This window comes from Microcaecilia unicolor, chromosome 12, assembly GCF_901765095.1.
Source record: "Microcaecilia unicolor chromosome 12, aMicUni1.1, whole genome shotgun sequence".
Lineage (NCBI taxonomy): Eukaryota > Metazoa > Chordata > Amphibia > Gymnophiona > Siphonopidae > Microcaecilia > Microcaecilia unicolor.
This window is the reverse complement of record NC_044042.1, coordinates 39,364,911-39,389,751: the sequence shown is the minus strand read 5'-3', so window position 1 is coordinate 39,389,751 and position 24,841 is coordinate 39,364,911. Positions and strand designations below refer to the sequence as shown.

At 43.3% G+C, this 24,841-nt stretch overlaps 1 protein-coding gene across 1 annotated transcript in view; it reads right to left on the bottom strand.

The window, feature by feature from the left end:
* Window positions 1-334: 334 nt before the first annotated feature.
* The window catches only part of DLAT (dihydrolipoamide S-acetyltransferase), a 51,218-nt gene continuing 26,711 nt past the window's right edge, over window positions 335-24,841 (bottom strand). Inside the window, exons 11-15 of the mRNA XM_030220629.1 lie at window positions 20,138-20,256; window positions 19,404-19,566; window positions 7,536-7,672; window positions 2,947-6,667; window positions 335-1,833 (exon numbers count right to left, since the gene is read on the bottom strand). Coding sequence (XP_030076489.1) covers window positions 6,538-6,667; window positions 7,536-7,672; window positions 19,404-19,566; window positions 20,138-20,256 — 549 coding nt within the window. The 3' untranslated portion in view covers window positions 335-1,833; window positions 2,947-6,537. The remainder of the gene's footprint in view (window positions 1,834-2,946; window positions 6,668-7,535; window positions 7,673-19,403; window positions 19,567-20,137; window positions 20,257-24,841) is intronic.

The following is a 24,841-nucleotide window of genomic DNA, read 5'->3' as shown; positions in this document are numbered from 1 at the left end:
CATGTCTAAACAAACTTCTATTATCCCCAAATTCCTCTCTTTTATACACACCCCTCTACTGCTGCTTATTAAAGCAAAAATGCTACCCCACCGTGTTTCAAACACAGAAATTCTACAAAACCACCTAGACTATGTAGATCAGACCTCTGATGCAGGAAGACTGACCCCTATCTGGTAATTATTACTGTGTCAAGAAAGATCTTCTGATCCCTTGTGGAAGGCGTGAGTTATCCTCTACTTTCTTGGACATTTTCTTTGGACTGATGTAGAGGTTTTTCCTGCTTTCATTTTGGACCCCAGGCTTTCCAAGCCATTAATAAACAAACATTCGCAAAACTGTTTAGCTTCTAGTTTATTTCTTTTTAAAGGAAAAAAAAAAAAATTAATAAAACAGGACAATGAGAGCATATAAAAACTTACATTATTGTAATTAAGTGGGGACATGGTACTGTTAACAATTTTACCTTGTACTGTCAGTGTACAAATTGCATTAAGTCCAAATATCTGTTACAGGTTTAAAATACATAAACAATTCTGAGAAATATTTCTTCTAAAATGAAATTCTTCCTCTACTGGTCATAACAGAAACATAAAGTGCCAGCAGCCTTTATCTAAGTTACAGAATATAATTGTGCACTTATAGGTAAAAGCAAGTTAAAATATACAGAAACTGAGTAGGTGGAGGACTCCAGGACCGGGGTGAGGTGAAACTCTGAGGAGGAAAGGGGTGTTTCCTGTGAGGTCTTGCAGGTGGTGTAGTGTTGCTACTTCTGCTGCTGCATCTCAACTTCCCATAGGCCATAGTTACCCTACCTCTCCTCTGGCTGCTCTTCTGAATACCGAGTGTTTTTTTTTTTTACTTGACCCCTCCAAGTTTGCAAAAACAGAAGGGGATATTTTCATTCACTATATAAGTGCATTTGAAAAGGATTTCATGGACTACAGCAAGGTAAAATGTGGCAATAGGAAAACAAAAAAAGGAAAGAGCCTGTACAGTATATACAAATTTAAAATGTCCAGTTACTCTGCATACACATTTTTGGCTTTTATCAAAAGTGGACAAAAAGAGGTGACATACAATGGTGTCCATTTATTCAAATAAATATTCATGGCTGCCACTTAGCTTTCTTCTGCCACACAAAAGAGAAAGCATTATTGTAATAAGAGTTGTTTTTTTTCCCTGCTCCACACATTTTTAGGTTTATTAGGGCCTTACATCATGCTGAATTTTATCAGTTAAAAAAATACAGTATATTTACATACTAACTCATACACAATCACTGCAAGACTAAGGCCTAAAATACGAAAAACATCGGTCTGCCAGATGTACATTGTTTTGATTCTACATCACAAATATTTTGAAAAACGTAATTTTAACAAAACAGGATACACAAAATTGTTAAACTTTTAATATCACCCATTCTTAATTTCAGCAGAAAGCATTTATGATCTTCTCTTTAAAGTCAACTGCCAACTCCTGTATGTTTTGCATCCTTGTATCTTGGCATACTACTACAACAAAAGTATTTTGCGCACACATACAGCCATGCTAAATTAAGAGAAAATAGGGCCCTATCTTATGTCACTGCTGGAGTTATCACATTTTTTCTCCCCCCCCCTCCCCCTTGTGAAAATCCCACGCATCCGGTACCAATACCAGAGTCGTCTGTAGGAAAACATGTAGTGACACACTTGTGTATCCATTCAAGGTGCGTGTGTAGTATATATACCTCGTTAATCCCTCCCTCCTCCCTTGAGCCTTAAAATCACCACCAGTTTTCACCCAGGCAATGCTAGCTTGCACTGGGGTTTTCTCTTTGAACCGTTCTGCCCCTGCTGACTAGAGACCTGCACGGGAATGGGGTTTGCGGGATTCCCACGGGGACGGGAGTAGTTTTGCGGGGTTCCCATGGGGACGGAAGCAGTTCTCGTGGAAGTGTATGATGCACTTGCGCCAGTCTCTCACCTACCGAGTACCAAGTTCTTTGAGTGCTGTCTCCTCCTTGCTTTAACAGCACAGATGCAGAAAGTTTCCATTAAGGAGGTGGTAGAGATACAAATGGTGATGAAATTCAAAAAGGCATGGATGAACACAGAGAATCTCTAATTAGAAAAATGGAAGTTATAAAAAAACCTAAACTTAAATGGCTGCTTGTGTGTGGATGTGTTGAGTGACAAATGGCGACTCTAGCTGTGATAAACTAGGGCTGATACCGGGAGACCAGTACGGTCTGTGTCTCATATATGGCAATCTGGTTTAGGATGGGCTGGAAAGGGTTTAGACAGCAACTTTAGTGGCTGGAACATGAGGACAGTGCTGGACAGACTTTTACGGTCTGTGTCCCACAAATGAGGAGATGAATAGGCTGGAGGGGGCTTCGAGGGCAACTCCAGCAGTTTGAACATAAGCATTGGGCCAAACGGACTTCTATGTCCCAGAAACGCCACAGATAGACCATAATCAAGTATATATCACATTCATTGTTGATTTAAGCATGAATTGATAATGATTGTGACTATTGGGCAGACTGGATGGACCGATCCATTTTTTATCTGCTGTCATTTACTATGTTACTATTAATCCTCTCTGCTCCCAGGCTGATGTGCAGACCTCAGCTCTGACATGGGCATGAGCATCAGAAGTCACCTGACCTGCCGCGTGCATGTGGCAATCTCTTAGCACACAGTGCCACTGAATCAGGGAAGTCTCACATATGCGCACCAGAATGTTCCAACTTCCGTTCCTTCCTTGCCTGCAGTGCTGCGGCTCAAACCCAGAGAGGGACTGAGAGAGCAAACAGCAAATTTTTTTTTATGTACCATTAAATTCTTGCAGCACTGGGTGAGGACAAATTAAATTCTTGCAGGGATGGGCGGGGACGGGTTAGATTCCCTACGGGGACAAATGGGGATGGGTTAGATTTCTGTCCCCGTGCAACTCTCTACTTCTGACACAACTTCCTGTTTTCTGAAGGATAGGACAGTTCAGAAAGAAAGCTCCAGTGCGGGTACAGACAACCTATGAGTGCTACTGGTGGTGATTTTAAGGTACTGTGGGGAAAAGGGAGTTGCAAGAGCTCTGCAGAGCCGGGAAGGGAGAGATGCAGCAGGAGGGAGAAGGGACGGAAATGCAGCGCAAGGTGTACCCCCTATTGAAAACTCCTGGCTAAGCCACTGTTGTGACACCAGGCACATGCATGAAGATGGCCACCTTCTCGCACCTGCATTTTGTTGCCTGTTACAAAGAGTTTAAGTAATATGGGTTATAATGCCCATTCTCGGCTCACTGCTGAAATCTCAGCACCTCACTGGTCCCAGCATAAATTAATGCTGTGTAATATGCACGCTGTCACCAGTGCTAACTAATTTCATAGCCGACAAGAGTTCAAAGAACACCGCTTACCTCAGCTCACAATTAACTAAACCTAGGCTGAGACTTTTCTTTCTTTGCCCAATTTTTTCTTCACAAATTCTATAAAATTATCATGTTTTAAGTTGCTGCCACCTCTATTTCAACACTACTATGATTCTGATAACTAAACTATTTTGAGATTTAGAATGAATGAATGAATGCCATTAGTGCCAAAAATGTGCATGTAATCAATAACAATAGTTTAAATACATCATCATACATAGTGTGGGTCCATATTCAGAAGTATTAGGTACTAACTGCTTTAAAAAAAAAAAAAAAAAAAAACAGCTTCTTGCTGGATAAAATATTGTCCATACATGTCTATATATAGCCAAAATGTATCCATGCAAATATAGGAGGGGTCAGGAGTATTCCAGGAGCAGGGCTAAAAGTTATGTGAACAGTGATTTTCAGGCATCAGCCGGATAACTTTCTATTGAGGTGGATTGCCTAAATAGCAGTTCTCACGAATAAAGTTTAAATTTAGGGCAACATATTCAGAATTTGTTTAAAATTATCTGACTTTTTAAACTGTGGCCACCCTGCTATGTATTAGCTCTCGAGTTAATTCCGTTTTACAACTGCAACTGCCTTTCTGCTAAATAAGCAACATTATATAATGGTGGGTCTGTCTGGTGATTCAGTGGTACTACTGTGCTGTGTCATACAGAAGACCTGGGTTTGATTCTAAGGTCAGGCTTCTGCTCCCAAGACTAGCTAGGGCTGGAGATACTGAAGAGGTAGTTTTCACAGACCAAACGAGAGAAGGGACTCTCAGCCGTCACTCCAATCCAATCATTGTATTTATATTCTGCCAACTCCCACAAAGCAGGATTCAAAGCAGATCCCAGATAAAGAAAGTCAGCCATTCACCATAGAAAAACTCTAAAAGCATAATCACAACAGCAGATAATATAATCATTAATTAGAAATTTAAAGGAAAAAAACCCTCTTAAGCATTCAAAAATGTATCAAATAGAAAAGCTTTCAACTAACATCTGAAAGCAGCACAAGAAGCTGTCCTAATATCCTTACTAGTCCAGGTATTTATCGCTTGAATGCTAGATGAATCATCTGACCTAGAGATCAGATTTAGGTCCCATGATACCCAAGTTCCAGCAAGAACTGCAGTTTGAGGCCCCCGGCTAAGGACTATTACTGTGGTGGTTAACAGAGGTGAGAGAGGGTTATAAAAATAAAACTAAATAAATCCTCAGGTCATTAAACATCAAAGCTCATAGTGCCAAGAGGCTGGTTATAACTTAGCAGGAAAGCCAGGTGAATAGGAGTAAAACTGCCAACACCTCCCCCCCCAACCCAACACACAATTCTGTAATGAATTCTCCAACTAATAACCTGAATTTATATACTGCACAGAGCTGTTCATGTACGCTCTCTCCCATGAGAAGTCAGCGTTAGGTCTGAATGTCCATGATTTCAGCAATAGCCTCCAGACTTACACTAGGAATGAAGGCCCTTCAAGTTTAGTTTTCATAATTTAAGATAAAATATGGCTGTACTAATTTTGAAAATTAGATGCCTGATGAAAATCATAATTTCCAATACTCATAACAACTACGTTTTTATAATGAGGCTAGCAGTATGCTGGCAGGGTTACTTGATGTGCCAACTACAGTTGCCACTAGCACAAAGCATGTAAACACATACACAAGATTGCACAGACAGGAAATAGTCAATGAGACTGGGTCTGGAACTGGTGGTTTGCTATTATTTAGCAGCTGATTAAAGAAATCAGGTTTGGCCATAAATGAGTAAAGACTAACGCAGGAATAACAAGAGTTAAAAATATCTGACATCCTAGAAGTCCTATAGACTTTTTTGTAAAAGACTGTTTGTGGCACTAGAAGAATATAGTTGCTCAGGATGTCCACAATAAATATATCACCTATATCTTCAGACACTTCATCCAAGAACCAAGTTAATTGGCCTATTTTACTTTCATTGAAAACATAGCCTTGAGTAAACCTTTATGGTTTCACACTGAGAAACCCTGATCTAAGTTAATTACTGTCAAACAATGGATGAAATTAAGAGTTAAAAATCAAACTAGAAGACTCTAATAAGTTAAAGAGGGTCTCCTGCTGTTACAAAGATCAATGAAAAACTTACTGCTACCCAGAGATAGATTCCATAATCTTATCTGAAACAGATTAGTGAGTGAATAAAGATTATTATACATAGCCATTTTCTCTTATAGGAAAAAAAAAAGTTATTCTTAATGCCATATCAGATGAGAAGTAGAAAATTCTTAATCAATTCACATGAACTGGTAAGCATCAGTTTATTTCAGCAGAAAGGCAGCTCCATTGAAGCACTTGAACTCAGACTTTTCTTTGTACATTTTAAATTTGATAAACCAGAAAATTCTCATTAGGAGGATGCCACTGTAAAATGACACTTAGAAAAAGGTCAATATTGGAGTGAACTATGCATCCAAGCCGAACACAAAGAGTGTCCAGTTTCCTGAGCCCTTTTCTCCACATCCTGTCTGGTGGGGGGGGGGGGGGGGGGGGGGGCGGTTGGAAAAGTAGAGGAGGTAGCTTTGGAAGTCAGGCTCTTAGTTTTCTTATTTAAAGAGATCAGATCAATCGGAAATCCACACACTTGGGCAAACACTGCTGTAACTACAAGTTACTCTAAAAGCTACATTCTGATGCGCAGAGAGCAAATTATTCTCTAAAAAGCAGAGAAGGTGTTACACTGTTAACAAGACATTTACAGTTGGCTGAGCCTGAATTCATTAACTCCTGAAATACATTTTTTAAAATTGGTATTAAATTCTAGATTCACTCTGGTCATCATCTTTATACAATCCAAGAACTCACTAACAGTACATTTTACTGGTGTTCACTGAAGCTGAATTTGTCACCTATTTACTCACTGTATAAAATACAGTTCTGTTTGTCATTCAATCCTATAACAGTATTGTGTATTATAAACCCTTTATCTGTACATATCAGATAATAAAAAATAAACGTCATTTTCCTTTTGATCTTTTAAATAAAAAAGAAGCACTTACTGGAGTCTTTGACAATGAAATATATAAATATCTTGTTTACAACAAACAAAATGACCTAGGTAATGGTTTTTCTGGTTAGTTAAAATTATAGCAGCATAGTGGTTGGTTTCTCCAGGAACTTCTTGAACTCCACCAACCACTGAGCACCAACCGACCCATCCACCACACGATGGTCACAGCTCAGAGTCACGGACATCACACTGGCAACATCGAAGCTATAGGAAGAGGATAACAGATGCAGGTACTTTATTAACTCTAGACTTTCAACTCAAAAATGTTTAAAGACAGGAAAGAATCCTTGTTTCATTATGCATTTTATAATCTCTTTTCTGATTTTGTGCAATTATAAATATATACCTCTGGGGAAGAAAATCCTGATACAACTGCAAAACTGATCTATGGGCATCATCTCTCAGGATTTCTTTCCCAAACCCCCCATAAACAATTCCCTCTCATGTTAGGACCCTGTTGAATGGCAACATCCAAGTGGGGTCTATAACTGGGAATCTTCATTTTGCTTGCCCTCCTAAGTTCAATGAAATATATAAATATGTTGTTACAACAAACAAATGACCTAGGTAATGTTTTTTCTGGTTAGTTAAAATTATAGCTGCATAGTGGTTGGTTTCTCCAGGAACTTTTTGACTTGACTGTTACTGCACCATCTTTTTCCACTCGGTGCAGGATGTGGTAAAAGCTCTTAATGTAGCCAAGTTCAGAAAGCTTGGACAAATGTCCTGGAGGAAAAGGCCAAAAACCATTATAGGGAGATTTGGAATAACCAGCATGAAGTCTATTGGATCCTGCCAGGTACTTGTGACCTGGATTGGCCACTGTTACAAACAAGATACTTCGTGGATCTTTGGTTTGACCGATTAAGGCAATTTCTTATGTTCTTATGTGCTCTGAAAAAGCTAAGAGGTACTAGAGAAAACTGACCAACTATGCCTCTGTCCCTGGAAGATGCACTCTTTAGCTCAATTTTTTAGCTCATTCCTAAAGAGAAAAAAGTGCAAAAACCTTTGTGGGCTGTAGTCAGGATGACCCATTCTATGCTTTTCTACACCTCAGCGTGTTACTTACCCTTTTTCATTATCTGCTGGGACCAGCCTGTTCTCCGAGCTACCAACAGCCAAGATACAGGCCTGGGGAGGGTTAATTATGGCAGAGAAGTTCTTCACCCCAAACATTCCCAAGTTAGAGACAGTGAATGTACCACCCTAAGGAGATGGGAGAAAACAGCTTTCATTACAGAGATGTTTCTTTCAGTCAGGGTGCGAAACAAGAAATGTTTGTCTAAACAAATTATTTATTGACAAATTAACAGCTGATACCAAAATGTGGTTAAACCACATCAATCACACATACATACAAAAATACACTTATATTCTACAAATACCCCAAATGATTTTATGTGGATTAAACAACAGAGTCCAGCGATATCCAATATCTGCAGAATAACAGAAGTGGAGTGGAGGAGTGGCCTAGTGGTTGGGGTGGTGGACTTTGGTCCTGGGGAACTGAGTTCGATTCCCACTTCAGGCACAGGCAGCTCCTTGTGACTCTGGGCAAGTCACTTAACCCTCCATTGCCCCATGTAAGCCGCATTGAGCCTGCCATGAGTGGGAAAGCGCGGGGTACAAATGTAACAAAAAACAAATTATATGCATTCTTAAAACCTAACAGCTACTAATACATTGCTTTAAAAGATAGGTTTTCAAAGCTTAACCTTTTCTGAAAAGAAAATAGTTTTCCAATGATCTAATTTCAAAAGGAAGATCATTCCCAACTGAAGGCGCATGATACAGAAAAGAAGCATTATAACTGTTCTTAGATTTCAAGCTTTTCAGGCTTGGAAAATGCAAAAGCACAGCATCAAGAATGTTATATTTTTGAAGAATGAACTCTAATTAAACTAGACAGATAAGCAGGTGCCAAACCATTGAGAATTATATGGACTGTTATAGAGACTTTAAAACAGCAGCAGGCCTCCATTTGCAGCCAGTGCAGTTTTTTAAAAAAAGGGGACACACTCTCAAATTTATGAGTTGAATAAATCAGAGAGGCTGCAGTGTCCTGGATAAGTTGTAGTCTAAGTTGTAAGTCTCGAATAAATAATGTTACAGTCATCTAATAAGGATAAAAGCAGGCTTTGAACTACAATATGGAAAACCCCAGAAAAAATACTGTTAAAAAACAAAACAAAACATTTTTCTTCTTTAGTATTTCACCTCGAAAACCTGAGCTTAGGGAGGAGACTTCTCAAATTATATCTATGTAAAACAGAGGGAGGCATAAAAACTGCCCTCTATCCGTGCAGGCAAAGGAGAAATTAGGTTTTACCAGCAGGTGGCGATACAGAACTGAAAACTGAGTGCAGACATCCAGTCCAGCTCCTCAGTATTAGACAAGCAGTAAGTATAATACTCAGAATAAATACAACTTAAATAATTTGCTAACCTAACACTAACCAGATGAGCAAACAGGTGTGGACCTCATCTTTGAACAACTTGTAGAGAACAAGAGATATGCAGGAAGCACCATGCAAGGTGACAGTCGTTATTTGACCTATTACTTCACACTGACTAAACATCTAAAAAACCTTGGGCAGGCCTCTGGAATAGTGGGAAGGACTAATAGAAAGAAAATTATCAGGTAACATCTAATTTAATTTACACCAACACCAGAACCGTAATGTACTTCATAAACCAATGGAACTTCAAAACAGCACAAGGCACTTCATCTCATACAAAAGTCCACCTACTAGACATACTAGCTCACAGATTCTCAACAAACAACAATCACATATTAGAAAACCACAAACGGGAAGTATTATGGTCAGACCATAGCAAACTCACCTTTATATTACAATGGAAAAAGAATGGCAAGAAGAGAGAACAAACATCACACACATTCAAAACTAAAAGGGAAAGTGGACAACAATATCTTCTGGACAACAGCGATGAATGAACATAGACATCCCAGCCAAGAACACACACTTCATGAGAAACTGGGACGAAACAAGCGAAAGCACACTAAACAAGATAGCACTACTCAAAACGAAAACAATCAATAAAAAACCATGTCCCTTGTTTAATGATGAGTTACTACACATGAAACAATTGTGTAGGAAACTGGAAAGAGCATGGGTCAAAAACAGACAGACAAACAAAACCACATGGAGAAAAGCTGTAAGAATATATACAAACAACATAAAGAAAGCTAAAGCAGAATATTATAAAACACATATATGAACCCAGAACAGATTAATATGAAAAAAAATATTTAAACTCATGAACAAACTAATGAAAACCAAAGAGGTACTGGCATCAACTGAAACACCACCAACTGCAGAAGAGCTTGAACAATATTTTAAACACAAAATAGAAAACACAAGATCAAACATTGTGAAATCACAAGCATCCATCAAAGACTTCTTACAAGAATGCGAATCCAGAGACATTCACACCATGGCAGACAAAATCTGGTCCTCTTTCAAAACACCCAAACAAAGTCATTATTAAGAAAATACACACATGCATACTGCCTGCTAGACAACTGCCCCAAATATATGATGAAAGACACACCGGACTGGTTCATCGAATGCTTCACCGAACACATCACATACATGTTCACAAAAGGACAATTCCAAACAGACAAAGGCAGCATCGTTGTCACCCCAATCCCCAAAAATACAACTAGCAAGATCAGTGATATCACAAACTACAGACCAGTGGCTTCAATTCCACTACTGACCAAAACGATGGAGGGTCTTGTAGCACTGCAACTAATGGAATACTTGACACAATTCTCAATCCTTCATAACTTCCAATCAAATTTCAGACAACATAGCACCGAGATGGTCATAACCACCCTGATAAAATTCAGAAGCTTAATAAGCCAAGGACAAAATATATTACTACAATTCAATATGTCAAGTGCGTTCAACCTAGTAGACCAAACAACACTAATGGCTCTGCTTGACAACATGGGAATCAGCGGAGCAGTGGCAGCATGGTTCAATGGTTTCCTAAAGTCCATATCCTATTTTGTAAAGCTGTCTAACCAGACATCAGCCTCTTAGATCTCTGAGTGTGGGGTACCCCAGGGTTCTCCACTATCACCAATACTGTTCAATGTAATGAAGGAACCAGTCGGCAAAAAGCTGGAACTAATGGGTCTCAACCCGTTCATATATGCAGATGATGTTACCATCTACATACCTTTCAACAACAGTATCACAGAAATACTGGACAAAGTAAAAAAAAAAAAAAAAAAGACTGCTATTTTCCTAGACAATCATTCTGGATAATGGTACAATCGACAATACTATCACAACTAGACTACAGCAATGCAGCATATGCAGGGTGCAAGGAAAGCACACTAAAATTGTTGCAAACCGTCTAAAACATGACAGCAAGACTGATATTCAAGTCATTGAAATACAAAAGAGCTGCCCACTGCTCGCAACACTACACTGGTTGCCAATCAAGGCACGTCCACTCTTCAAAGCTTGCACACTCATTCTCAAGATACTATTTGGAATGGCACCCAAATATATGCTAGATTTGATAGAACTATCCCCAAGTCATGCAAGCCCGGAAACCAGAGGCTACCTACTTCTTCATCTACCCAACTCCAGAAACATAACCAAAAGACCATATACACAGCAGGATTTAGTTACCTGGCTTCCAAATGGTGGAACTCAATACCAAACGCCACAAGAAGCATCACTAACTATCTTCAGTTCAGAAAAGAACGGAAACCTACCTCTTAAAAAATTCTATAGTTAACTGCATAAGCTATAGACGTCCCTTCCTTGTCTTAACTGTAAAACACTACTGTAATTTCACCGAACTGTAAGCCACTTTGAAAAGAAACTTGTTTTTTGATAACTATGGGATACAAGAATGCACAAATAAACAAATAAATAAATTTCTCCTTCCATTATAAACTTACCACTATTACAGAACCTGTGAGAAGTCCAAAAGCAATCCTCAGAGTGGGTGGAATCCTGGCACTGACGCCCTGAGGACTGAAGGCCCAAAATTAGCATCCGAGTTCACTGTAACGTCCACCCTGTAGTGCTTGGCAAAGGTATACAGTGTCAACCACATCGCCGCCTTGTAAATATCCACCGGAAATAGTAAGGTAGTCTCCAACCAGGATGTCGATGTACTCCTCATAGAGTGAACCCACGAGACCTGAAGAGCTTGCTTCCCTGCAAGCAAATTAAGCCAACACGATAGTCTCCTTTAACCATCTAGCAATTGGAAGCCATGAAGCCAAGCCTCTGTTTATCAAAAAGCACGGTCAGTCTAATTTATGAAACTAGTTAGTGGCTTCCAGATATCTAATGAGGACTCTACACACATTGAGAAACTTCAAGGAAGAATATTGAGCCTCTTCACCCTCTCTGCAAAAGTACGGAAGCTCCACAGATTGGTTGAGATGAAATGTTGATAACCCCTTTTGGAAGGAACCATGTGCAGGGAGACCCCTGCCACCAAAAAAAGGAGAAAGGAATCCTGACAAGAGAGAGGCTGAAGCACCGAAATCCTATGTGCCAATGCAACAGCCACCAATAACGCTGCCTTTGGCATAAGATCTTTCAAGTTGGCTTTCTGGAGTGGCTCAAAAGGAGACATCTGAAGAACCCAAAGGACTAAATTAAGGTTCCACTCTGGACAAGGCACACAAAAGGGAGGCTGCAAATGGCCCGCTCCTCACAAGAATTAGAATGATATCCTGGTGAGCTGCAAGAGACATCTTCTGTACTCGGACCCAGAAATAGGCTAAAGCCGCAACCTGAACTTTTAGAGAACACCAAGCCTTTCTGAAGACCTGCCTGGAGAAACACTTGGATATGCGTGATCTGAGCAGGGAAGGGAGAAATTCCACACTCAAACACCAGCCCTTGAACGTCCTCTACACCCTTGCATATGCCATGGATGTAGAATGTTTCCAAGCCTAAAGCAAGGTAGCAATGACCAAATCAGAATTACCTTTTTGTCTTAACAGAGCCCTTTCAATGGCCAAGCTATAAGATCAAAGGGACATGGATCCTCCATGAGCACCGGACCTTGCTTCAAAAGGCTATATACCTGCAGGGACCCCGGTACACAAGCTAAATCAGGTCTGCATACCATGGCCTCCGCAGCCAATTTGGGGCTAAGAGAATTATTCCACCCTGGTACATTGAATCCTTTTCAACACACAGCCTACCATGGGCCAAAGAGGAAAGACACACAGTAGATGTGTCTCCAGCCAGCTGCTTCCCCCCAAGCTCACAGTCTCCACAAGCTTTACCACAGATGAAAAACCAGCCTGTCGCACTCTCTCCAGCTAACATTTTTCCCTTTTTTTTTTTTTTTTTAAATAAAGGTTTTTGTGCTGAAAAAGGAGAGATCCACAGGAAACAGGTGAAGGGAGGGAAGGAGTAAATTCATGGCACCCTAGAGACAGGGATCTGAAGACTTCCAGATATGAATCTGCAGACTCCAACCACCCGCAAAGCTCAAATGGAGACCAGCTGACCAACTAGACCAGGAGCAAATCACTCAGAAACAGAGGCTCAAAAGTGTGTCCATCAACCTGCTAGAGATAGAAAATACGGAGGAGATGGACAGGATGCCAAAAGAGATGTCTCAGCTCAGGTTTCAGTTCTCTATCTCCATCTACTGGTTGATGGACTCCGCTATCTCACAGGTTCTGGAATAGCAGCAAGCTATATAATGGAAAGGTAAAATTATGTATAATCATACCTGATAATTTTCTTTCCATTAATCATAGCTGATCAATCCATAGACTGGTGGGTTGTGTCCATCTACCAGCAGGTGGAGATAGAGAGCAAACTTTTGCCTCCCTATATGTGGTCATGTGCTGCCGGAAACTCCTCAGTATGTCGATATCAATGCTCCATCCGCAGGACTCAGCACTTAGAGAATTACACCCACGAAGGGACACTCTGCCCAGCTCACCACCGCCGAAACGGGGGAGGGGAATTAACCCAGCTCATCCCCACACAAGTGGGGGAGGGGAATCCGTCCAGCTCATCCCCGCGGAGCGGGGGAGGGACACCACACCCGCCGATGCGGGGGGATCTGGCTTATCCTGCAACCGCAACCGCGGGAGGAGCTGACTGACCCTAACACCGCCGAAGCGGGAGGGGTACAAAGCTGCCCTACAGCCGCACGAAGCGGGAGGGAGTGCCGGCAGAATTTATGTCTCAATCCAGCCCCGTAAAACGGAGGGGAGAGGAATGCAGCAGCTCACTGTAACACAAACTCGTCTCAACTCTTGAAGAATCCAAGTGAAAGAAGAACTTGAACACGAAGTCCTCCTGAAGTAACTGAAGGCTAAACTTGAACCTAAAATTCAACCAGAATATAAACAGTACAGATATCTGGGAGGGGCTATGGATTGATCAGCTATGATTAATGGAAAGAAAATTATCAGGTATGATTATACATAATTTTACCTTCCATATCATCAAGCTGATCAATCCATAGACTGGTGGGATGTACCGAAGCAGTACTCACCCAGGGCGGGACATAGAAATCCCTGACCTCAACACTGAAGCTCCAAACCGGGCCTCCGCCCGTGAAGCCACAGTCAAACGGTAATGCTTGGAGAATGTATGAGCCGAAGCCCACGTTGCCGCCTTGCATATCTCTTCCAAGGAGACGGATCCGGCCTCTGCCATCGAGGCCGCCTGAGCTCTCGTGGAGTGAGCCTTCAGCTGGATAGGCGGCACCTTCCCCGCGGCCACATAAGCCGCTGCAATGGCTTCCTTGACCCATCTTGCCACTGTAGGCTTAGCAGCCTGCAGACCCTTACGAGGACCTGCAAACAGGACAAACAGATGATCCGATTTCCGGAAATCATTGGTCACTTCCAAGTATCTGATGATGACTCGTCTCACATCCAGATATTCAAGAGCGGAGTACTCCTCTGGGTAGTCCTCCCTACGAAAGGAAGGGAGACAGAGCTGCTGATTCACATGGAAGCGAGAACCAATCTTGGGCAGGAAGGAAGGCACTGTGCGAATAGTCACTCCTGCCTCAGTGAACTGCAGAAAAGGCTCTCGACATGAGAGCGCCTGGAGCTCGGAAACTCTTCTGGCTGAAGTGCTAGCCACCAAAAAGACTGCTTTCAACGTCAGGTCTTTCAGAGATGCCCTCGACAAGGGTTCCAAAGGCGGCTTCTGCAATGCTCTTAGCACCAGGTTGAGATTCCACGCAGGCACCACTGAGTGCAGAGGAGGGCGCAGGTGATTAACTCCCTTGAGAAAGCGCACCACATCTGGCTGCGAAGCCAGGGAAGCACCCTTCAGGCGGCCCCTGAAGCAAGCCAGAGCCGCTACCTGGACTTTAAGGGAACTGAGCGACAGGCCTTTCTCCAGACCTTCTTGCAGGAACGCCAACACTGAAGAAATTGGAGCAGTAAAGGGAGAAAGTGAGCCTGCTTCACACCATGCTGCAAAGATACGCCAAACCCTGGCGTAAGCAGTAGAAGTAGAGCGCTTCCTCGCTCTCAGCATAGTGGCGATGACCTTGTCTGAGAAGCCCTTCTTCCTCAGACGCTGCCGCTCAATAGCCAGGCCGTAAGACCAAAGGGAGAGGGATCCTCCATCACCACGGGACCCTGATGTAACAGGCCCTGCTCCACTGACAGCCGCAGAGGATCGTCGACTGAGAGCCTGAACAAGTCCGCATACCAGGGACGTCTGGGCCAATCCGGACCCACCAGGATTACCCTGCCGGGATGCTTTGCCACCCGGTCTAGCACCCTGCCCAACATGGGCCAGGGCGGGAACACATAGAGGAGCTCTTGTGTCGGCCACTGTTGGAGAAGAGCATCTACTCCCAGGGATCGAGGGTCCCGTCCTCTGCTGAAAAAGCGCGGCACTTGGCCATTGGCCGATGACGCCATCAGATCTAGGCTCGGCTGGCCCCAGAGCTTCGTGATGTCCAAGAACGCCTGAGCAGATAGTTGCCACTCTCCGGGCTCCAAGGTATGGCGACTGAGAAAGTCCGCCTTGACATTCATGACTCCGGCAATGTGGGCCGCTGAAAGCTGCTCCAGGTTCGCTTCCGCCCACTGGCAAAGACTCATAGCCTCCTTGGCTAGAGGGGCGCTCTTGGTACCTCCCTGGCGGTTGATATAGGCCACAGCCGTGGCATTGTCCGACAGGACCCGTACAGGCTTCAACACCAGTACCGGGATGAACTCCAATAACACCAACCGAATGGCTCTGAGTTCCAGGAGGTTGATAGACCACTTGCCTCTGCAGGAGACTAGAGCCCCTGCGCTGTCCTTCCCAAGCAGTGGGCTCCCCAGCCCATCAAAGAGGCGTCTGTCGTGACGACAATCCACTCCGGGGTCACCAGAGGCAATCCTGCAGACAACTTGTCTGTCTGCGTCCACCAGCTCAGCGCCTTGCGCACTGCTGGGTCCACGGGAAGGCGCACAGCATAATCCTCCGACATCGGAGTCCAGCGCAGCAGCAGAGATAGCTGTAGTGGTCTCATATGAGCCCTGGCCCAGGGCACTACTTCCATCGTGGCCGTCATAGAGCCCAACAGCTGCACGTAGTCCCAAGCCCGAATAGGAGAGGCTACTAGGAACTAGTCCACCTGAGCCTGAAGCTTGACAATCCGATTGTCTGGCAGGAACACTCTGCCCACTTGGGTGTCGAATCGAACTCCCAGATACACCAGGGACTGAGTCGGGCGCAGCTGGCTCTTCTTCCAGTTGATGATCCATCCCAGGGAGCTCAAAAGAGCAACTACCCGGTCCATAGCTTTGCCGCACTCTGCATAAGAGGGGGCTCGGATCAACCAGTCGTCCAGATAAGGATGGACTTGTACTCCTTCCTTTAGCAGGAAGGCCGCTATGACCCCCATTACTTTGGAAAAGGTCCGCGGAGCAGTAGCCAACCCGAAAGGGAGGGCTCTGAACTGGAAGTGTCGTCTCAGGACTGTAAAACGCAGAAAGCGTTGGAGAGGAGGCCAGATGGGAATATGCAGGTACGCTTCCTTGATGTTCAAGGAAGCCAAGAACTCTCCTGCCTTCACTGCCGCTATAACAGAGCGGAGAGTCTCCATGCGAAAGTGCCTCACTTTCCAGGCCCGATTGACCCCTTTGAGGTCGAGGATAGGCCGGACAGAACCTCCTTTCTTTGGAACCACAAAGTAAATGGAGTAACGTCCCTTGCCAATCTGATTTTTTGGCACCGGAACGACCGCACCCAGGCGGATCAGGTTGTCCAAGGTCTGCTGCACTACCACAGCTTGACCGGAGACTTGCAGGGAGAGAGTACAAACCCGTCTCTTAAGGGTTGGCAGAACTCTAGCTTGTAGCCGTCTCTGATGACTTCCAGCACCCACGCGTCTGAAGTTATAGTGGTCCACTCGCCCAGAAACGAGGACAGCCGTCCTCCAATCTGCACTGGGGCGTGGACCAAGGCCCCGTCATTGGGTACGAGACCCTGGGGGAGGACCGGAGGGAGCACCTCCGGGACGGCGGTCTCTGCGAAAGGAATGCTGCTTGGGGGAGAAATTCCTCTTGAAGGAAGAGGGGGCAGAGGAACCCGACTTGCCCGGGCGGTACCGATGGGCTTCCTGCAACCGTCCTCTGGAGGTATCGGGACGAGTACTAACCCGAGCCCTGACCTCTGGTAATTTCTTGCCCTTAGACGTGCCGAGATCGGTCACGATTTTGTCCAGCTCGACCCCAAAGAGCAGCTTGCCTTTAAAAGGCAATCTAGCCAGGCGGGATTTAGAGGCGTGGTCAGCAGACCAATGTTTTAGCCAAAGCCACCGCCGCGCAGAGACTGTCTGAGCCATGCCTTTAGCTGAGGCTCTCCAGACATCATACAGCAAGTCTGCCAAATAGGCTAAGCCCGATTCCAGGGCCGGCCAATCAGCCCTCAAGGAATGATCCGAGGGGGAAGCCCGCTGCACCATAGTCCGGCACGCCCTGGCCACATAGGAGCCGCAAACTGAGGCCTGCAAACTTAAAGCAGCTGCCTCAAAGGACGACCTTAAGGCCGCCTCCAATCTTCTGTCTTGGGCGTCCTTTAGGGCCGTGCCACCTTCCACCGGCAACGCCGTTTTCTTAGTCACCGCAGTGATTAAAGAATCCACGGTAGGCCACAGATAGGCCTCACGTTCACTCACAGCCAAAGGATAGAGGCGGGACACAGCCCTAGCCACTTTAAGGCTCGTTTCCGGGACATCCCATTGAGCCGCAATTAAGATGTGCATGGCATCATGCACGTGGAAGGTTCTAGGCGGGCGCTTCGTCCCCAGCATAATGGCAGAGCCAACAGGGGCTGAGGGAGAGACGTCCTCCGGAGAGGAAATCTTCAAAGTGTCCATGGCCTGTAACAACAGGTTGGGCAAATCCTCTGGGCTAAAAAGCCGCGCTGCAGAGGGGTCATCCGCTCCATCCGAGCGGGGATCTATCTCCTCCAAGGAATCCGCAAAGGATCGTTGGGAGACCTCAGACACGCTGCCCTCATCTACATCGGAGGAGACAAAAGTCCTCCAAGGCCTGGAAATCAACCCGAGGGCGTTTACCTCTGGGAACCTCAACCTCTTTATCAGAAGAGGGAGCAGGGGCAGCGTTTTGCATGAGGAAAGCCTGATGCAGCAGCAAAACAAACTCGGGGGAGAAACCCCCCAGACCGTGCACTTCCGCAGCCTGGGCAACAGCCCTAGACGCACTCTCAACCGGCGCTCGCAATAGCGGGGGAGAGACATGCTGCGCATCCAAAATGGCGTCCGGCGCGAAACTCCGTGAAGGAGCCGCGCGGGAAGAACGGCGCTTAACTTTAGCCGCTTTTGTGCCGTCGCCCAAATTAAGGGCGTTCATGGCATTAATGTCTCCAACCTCAAGGGCGGCCCCGAAGAAGCCGTCCGAGCCGCGTGGCCGGCCAAGATGGCGGAGGCGAGGAGCGGGGGATGGGCGTTTATGGCGGGAAAAAACCGCCACGCCGGAGGAACGACCGGGACAGTCATCGGTCACTAAACTATCACCCATCAAGGGCGAATCAGGTTGTAAAACCCCCGCATCCCCTCTAGAAGCGCTCCAGCGATCCGGGGAGCGACCCTTTGCGCCCTCGCCCTCCGACGCCATTGCCACGAGGAGAAGAATCGGGGAACCCCCTGCCCGCTATAAAAAAGTAAAATTACCTGCTTGCCGCTCCGAGCTGTAACGAACTGGTGTCCCAGTGAGTAGCTGCAATGAACGTTTAAAGAAACGTCGAATTAAACGCCTTTAAAGACGTTTAAAAATATATATATATTTTTTTTTTAAACGGAGCCAGCGGGAGGGGGGAGAAAAGGAGGGACCTGGCACCACCAGGTTTGCACTTGCTCAAAAGAGCCCTCAACCCCAGGCCTCAACAAAACCTAAGGATTAGGCTTGGAGGCCTAGCCAGAGCTGCTGCTGTGTGTGACCACCACCTGCTGAGATAGAGAACATACTGAGGAGTTTCCGGCAGCACATGACCACATATAGGGAGGCAAAAGTTTGCTCTCTATCTCCACCTGCTGGTAGATGGACACAACCCACCAGTCTATGGATTGATCAGCTTGATGATATGGAAGGCCCCTGTTAAACATGGACAGGTGTTGGGGCAGGGGGAGAGCCAGCCACCACCCAGGGGTTTCATTCTGAAATCCATGAATGTGGCTGAAGCTGCAGACTTTGTCTCTGCATTTCTAAAAGAAAACTCCCTACGCGTTTCCTTTTCAAATTGTGCTTGCAGGAACCTTAAAATTACACATTCTTACACTCGCTGTATAATTTGTCTAGACTAGTGAACCTGAAAGTGGAAACATCCTTTATTAGAAGAAAAAAAAAAACATTGTCTCAGTAATTTTCTTAGAGGAAGCCTCTCAAGCACACAGCACACCACCAGCATCATGGTGATTTTCTCACCTGGAACTCGTGGGGCTGCAGTTTACCATCACGTGCTTTAGTTGCCAAAGAAGTGACATCTTTGCTGATAGAGATTAGTCCCTTGATGTGTGCATTAAACACAATGGGCGTTATGAGACCAGCAGGGGTGCTCACTGCAACATTAACATCCACCACATGATTCCTGCAGGAAGGAGCATGGGGGGTAGGGAAGAAACAGATTTGCATCACCACAGGCAAAACTCAAAAATGTACAGTGTTCTACAGATGCTTAAGTATTCTGTACAGCGGGATACCCCTAATTGCAGAATCAAAGAAAAGTAGGGCTGGAAGTTGTCTCCAAAGATGTCAATTGGCTACCCTCTGCCCCATGTCAGGATCCATAAACCACCCCAGACAGATGGTATTTCTCTAGTGTGGTAGACTTATTTAAATGTTGTCAGTCTCTGCTTGTCCATCTCACACAAGGGATATGTAAACCCAGCAATTTAACTGGCAGAATCAGCCTTCCATGAGAGCATTACATGGCCCAAAATGATTTTGGATCTGCAAGTTTCCTCAGGCACTATGGTTGAACTTTCCCTTGATCAGCATACTGGGTCACTGTATCAAGTCAAATATATTGGGTCACTGTATCAAGTCAAATAAGAAAACAGCATGCTTCAAAATTTAGCAACACCATAAGGAGACACAAAACAAAAGTTTTCACAGTTGGCACATAAAATTTTGTATTTAACTTCTACTTACAAACTTACCGTCTAATGATGGTGTCCATCCAGGAAGAATTAGCTTCAGGCACCTTTAAACACGCCAGAGCAGAAGCCTTAATAATGAAGTCATTGACAGACAGCTTAATGTTCTCAGACTTTACTACCTATAAAAAGGAAAACACTTAATTTTCAGTTCATGTTCTCTCCTTTAGCACTCAGTCGTTTTATGATGCGATTCTACTCCTTGCTGGGAAAGGGCAAGGGCTGGCAGGGAAGACTCCTAGAAGGAGGAATGCTTTAATGCTGCAGATATTACAAAAAAACAAAAACAAAACCCATCAAATTGTCCTTGCCACCCAGGAACTGTAACCACACTTCATCAGAAGGAAACTAACACTCATTGTCATATTCAAACTGATCCTGATCTCTCCTTAGAAACCTTGAGGCCAAATACTGAAATACTTATGAATGTGCCACTGTACATGTTCATTTTTACCATATTTAAGAGGTGCACAAAAACATTCATCCAGCAACTGTACATATGGACATCACAAAATGGATTATAAAAAAAAAAAATCAAATTGACCACATCTGTGGAAGTCAGTGATGAAAAAGCTCAACTAGAGCCCAACCGAATTTTTGACAGGTTTCAGTTCACCAAAAACAGTTATCTTAATTTTCTGCAGTTTGGCAGAAAATGATCCCCAGGTTTAGGTGGTTGCTGAACCTGGCACTTGGTTACCCCACCAGCACCACCACCTGCAAGCTCCTTCTCCCTGCTTCTCACCCAGCTCAAAGTGTCTCCCTGTAACAGAAGTTCAGAGGGAGAAACTTCCTGTTACAGAGAGAAAGAGAGATCCTGGAAGTCACCAGTAACAGCCAGTGATTGGGAACCACTATGCCACCAGAAAACAGCACCATCAGAAAGTCCTTGAATACTAGTGAGGAGGCGGCTCAGACCTGCACTTTCCCATGTATGCAGGTAACAGAAAACTGAACCATGGAAAGAGCATGGGGGTAAGGCAGAAAATGCCTGGGAGGGAACAAAAAATGCACTGATGTCAGACGTATGTGTCAGCAAATGCAAACCGTGTAATGGCCTGAAAAGCTAAAAAAGTAATGATTGTAAAATGATCCTTCCTTTAAATACAGGGAGATCCCACAACCTGAGTTCAAATCCCACACTAGGATTTCTGTCGGGTAGTATCAGCCTCTGGCCAACTCAAGATATCCCTCTATGTTAAATTGTACAGCGCTGCGTAACCCTAGTAGCGCTTTAGAAATGTTAAGTAGTAGTAGTAGTAGTAGTAGTCTGTAAATGAGTGCCCAGCCTTAGCCAAAAGCTACAGATGACTGGGGAAGTCTGTAGCAAACCACCCTACTAAAAGCCTGCCAAGAAATAGTCACACAAGTGGTGGCCCCCATCAGTCATTCACCATGTACAGGAGGCTGCCTGTATCTAAGAAGGAATAGGCATAGTAGGATTAGTGTACAATGGTTGCTCTCATTAGAGAAAACCATATTTTATTTTTATTTTATTTAGTTTCTATTATTAAACAAGCAATAATCCACTTGTACAGAAAAGTTCAGTTACATTGGAAATATTGTTTCAAGAAATAATGTAAGAAAATTATTCTATTAACCTAACTCAAGTCCACAATTTGAGTCCAAGATTCCTAAACCATAGAGATTAAGGAAATACTAACTATATTTTTGTCGGATGTGTCCAAATCCTGTATTTCTTAACAAGAGCAAATACTGGATAAATCAACCTCCAGCATTTCATTTAGATGTTATAAAAGCTGCGAATTGGGAAGGTTCATAATAAACATATTTGACTGAATGGTATCTGATCAAACTTTTACTTGGATATTTAAGGAAAAACGTAGCTCCCAACTGAAGCACTTCTGATTTCATTTGAAGAAATTGCTGACATCTTTTCTGTGTGTCCCTTGAGACGTCCGGGTAGTTTCAGTTTTTAAACTCTTAAAAGTTTCTTCTTTAGAGAAAACCATATTTTACACCGAGTAACATTGGTTTTTGCTTTCCTTTTTTTATTTGATAAATATAATCATTATAAATTAATCAAGCAATAAAAAAAGCAAGAAGATACAAAACCAAAAGCGAGTGACATTGGTTTAAAGATCTGTTTGAAACACCTCACAGAAGATCTCATGTCTTACATTTTTAAGTTTCAGGCTGGCTATATTTTGCCCACTCTGGAGACTTTTTATATTGGACCTAGTGACAAAGGTACATTTATTTTTATTAACAAGTATGAAGGGCTTCAAAAAATATAGATCTCTCCCCAAAATTGAACACGAGAGTTGGACATGTGGGGTTATAAATGTGACACTTGTGTATCCAGCATAGGTGCCAGTTCTCCAAGTTCTGTGGGTGCCAGAGCACCCCCTCCTTTTGTTTTAGTTTCAACCAAAACCAAAGCATTTTCGGTATCAGTCGAAAATGAATGAACAATTTCGGTGGCAGTTTCAGTTACAGCCGAAAGTGAAGAGACCATTTTCGGTCGGTTTCTAAGCTCAACATTAAAAAAGACAAAACATAGAGCCAGCTGTGGTACAGATCACCAAGCTAAACTCAAGCTAAAGATGAAAAAAAAGCAAAGCCTGTCATGACCATAGATATGATCTTGAAAATATACATTGGAATTGAAAGACTGCCTACAAAATCAATTCACCAAATTGGATACCAACGACAGAGTACCAGACAAATTATTGTAAGACATTGAGAAAGATGTAGAAGAAAGGGAGCAAAGTGCAAAAGTGTGAAAAACCAAAAAGTGCAAAGGGTGAAAAAGCAAAAAAGGACAAAATACTGTTCAGAAACAAAGCGTAACTAAAGCCAGAGAAGGAAGAGAAACAGTCACAGAACATAGCTGGAATTTCCAACATGCTGCAAGATGAGAGAAAGAAATATAACAATAATGAGTGCAAAGAAATAGAATCAGAAAACATAGAAGGAAGAAAAAGGATCAGCTTTTCTAAAGAGAAAATTCCAGTCTTGAAGTGGAATGCTAAAAGACACTCAAGGATTCATGTTCAATTCAATTCTTGTATACCGCTAATATCCCCTTTCCACAGTGCAGTGTGGTTTATATTCTAGGTGAGACAAAGCAGATAGTGTTAGTGTGAGGTATGAGAAACATTAGAGACCATTGGTGTAAAGCATGAGACTAAAAACATTAAAGGAAAGGATAATGGATAATAATAGGAAGTAGAAGTCATGATGGTTTATTATGAAGCAGTCTTTCGGAAGAGAAAGGTTTTCAGCCTCTTCCTGAAGTTGAGGTAGCTGTTTTCTGTTCTGATGGGAATAGGTAGAGAGTTCCAATTGTCTTTTGAAATGGTGATGCTAGCATTAATTGTTGTTTCAGTCTGTTAGACTGGACCAGATATAGCTAAGCGGTCTTAGAAGTTCAGAGGTGAGGCTCTGTAAGATTTGAAAAACTAAACAAGCAGTTTTTGAACCTGAATCTTTCTGCTATGGGAAGCCAGTGGTTTGTTTAGATGAGTTGAAACACTAGTATATCTATTCAATCTGTATATTAGTCTTGCAGCTGTATTCTGTATGATTTGCAGTTTTTTTCTGATATTGACACTTAATACTAAGAAATAGAATGTTACAGTAATCCAAGTGAGGTAGGACTATGTAGTAGTGCGAAGGCTTTTTGGTCGAAGAATGGTCTGACTAGATGCAGCTGTCTCATTTTGAATAGTGTTTTCTTCCATAACTAATTAATATGGGAAGAGAAGGTGAGTGAAGAATGCTGAACAACACTGGGAAGAAAAGGTGGAAAGAACGTACTAAGTCATTATACCATAAAGATCAAGTGAATCAACAGTCATTTCAACCTGTACCTTGTGATCAGGAACCATGAAAAAAGAAAGCTGAAGCAGCATTAAAAACTATCACAGCACGAAGCACTACAGCAATTAGATGCTGATGTCATACTTACAAGGCTCTGCTAAGAAATTTGGAAAACAATATCATGGCTGGCTGACTGACTGAAAAAGATCTGTGTTCAGGCCAATACTGAAAAAAAAGACGATCTGACTGTGGAAATTATCGCACAATCACTCTGAAATCACTTGATTCAGTAGAGTCTACAACTGTATCTGGAACAAAAACTTCCTGGAGTTCAAGCAGGAATCAGAAAGGGCAAGGAACAAGAGATATCACATATGTGAGATGGATCCTTGGGGGAAAAAAGACAAAAGGATATCTACACATGTTTCATTGACTACAGCAAAACCTTTTACTGCATAAATCATGAAAAAAAAATCTGGGTCATATTAAGAAGCATGGGAATACCAGAATATTTGATAGTTCACGTGCACATAATTTTACATTGATCAAGAAGCAACAGTTCAAATGGAACAAGGAGAAACCGAATGGTTCAAAAATCAGCAAAAGTGTATGACAAGGCTGTCTACTTTTCCCATACCTGTTCAACTTATGTGCAAAACATATCAGAGAAGGACTGTATGAAGAAATCCAAGGTGTGAACATTGGTGAAGACTCAACAACCTTCACCGTGCTGTTTGGACAACGTGGGATATATGCATCAATAAATGAAATGGTACCTTATTACTGGCTGAAAATGAATACTATCTGAAAGGTCTGATCATCATGATCAACTAACAGTCTCAAAATAGGCCTGCATCTTAATGCAAAGATGACAAAGATCCTGACAACTGGTAAACACAATTTCATCCTTCTTAGATGAAT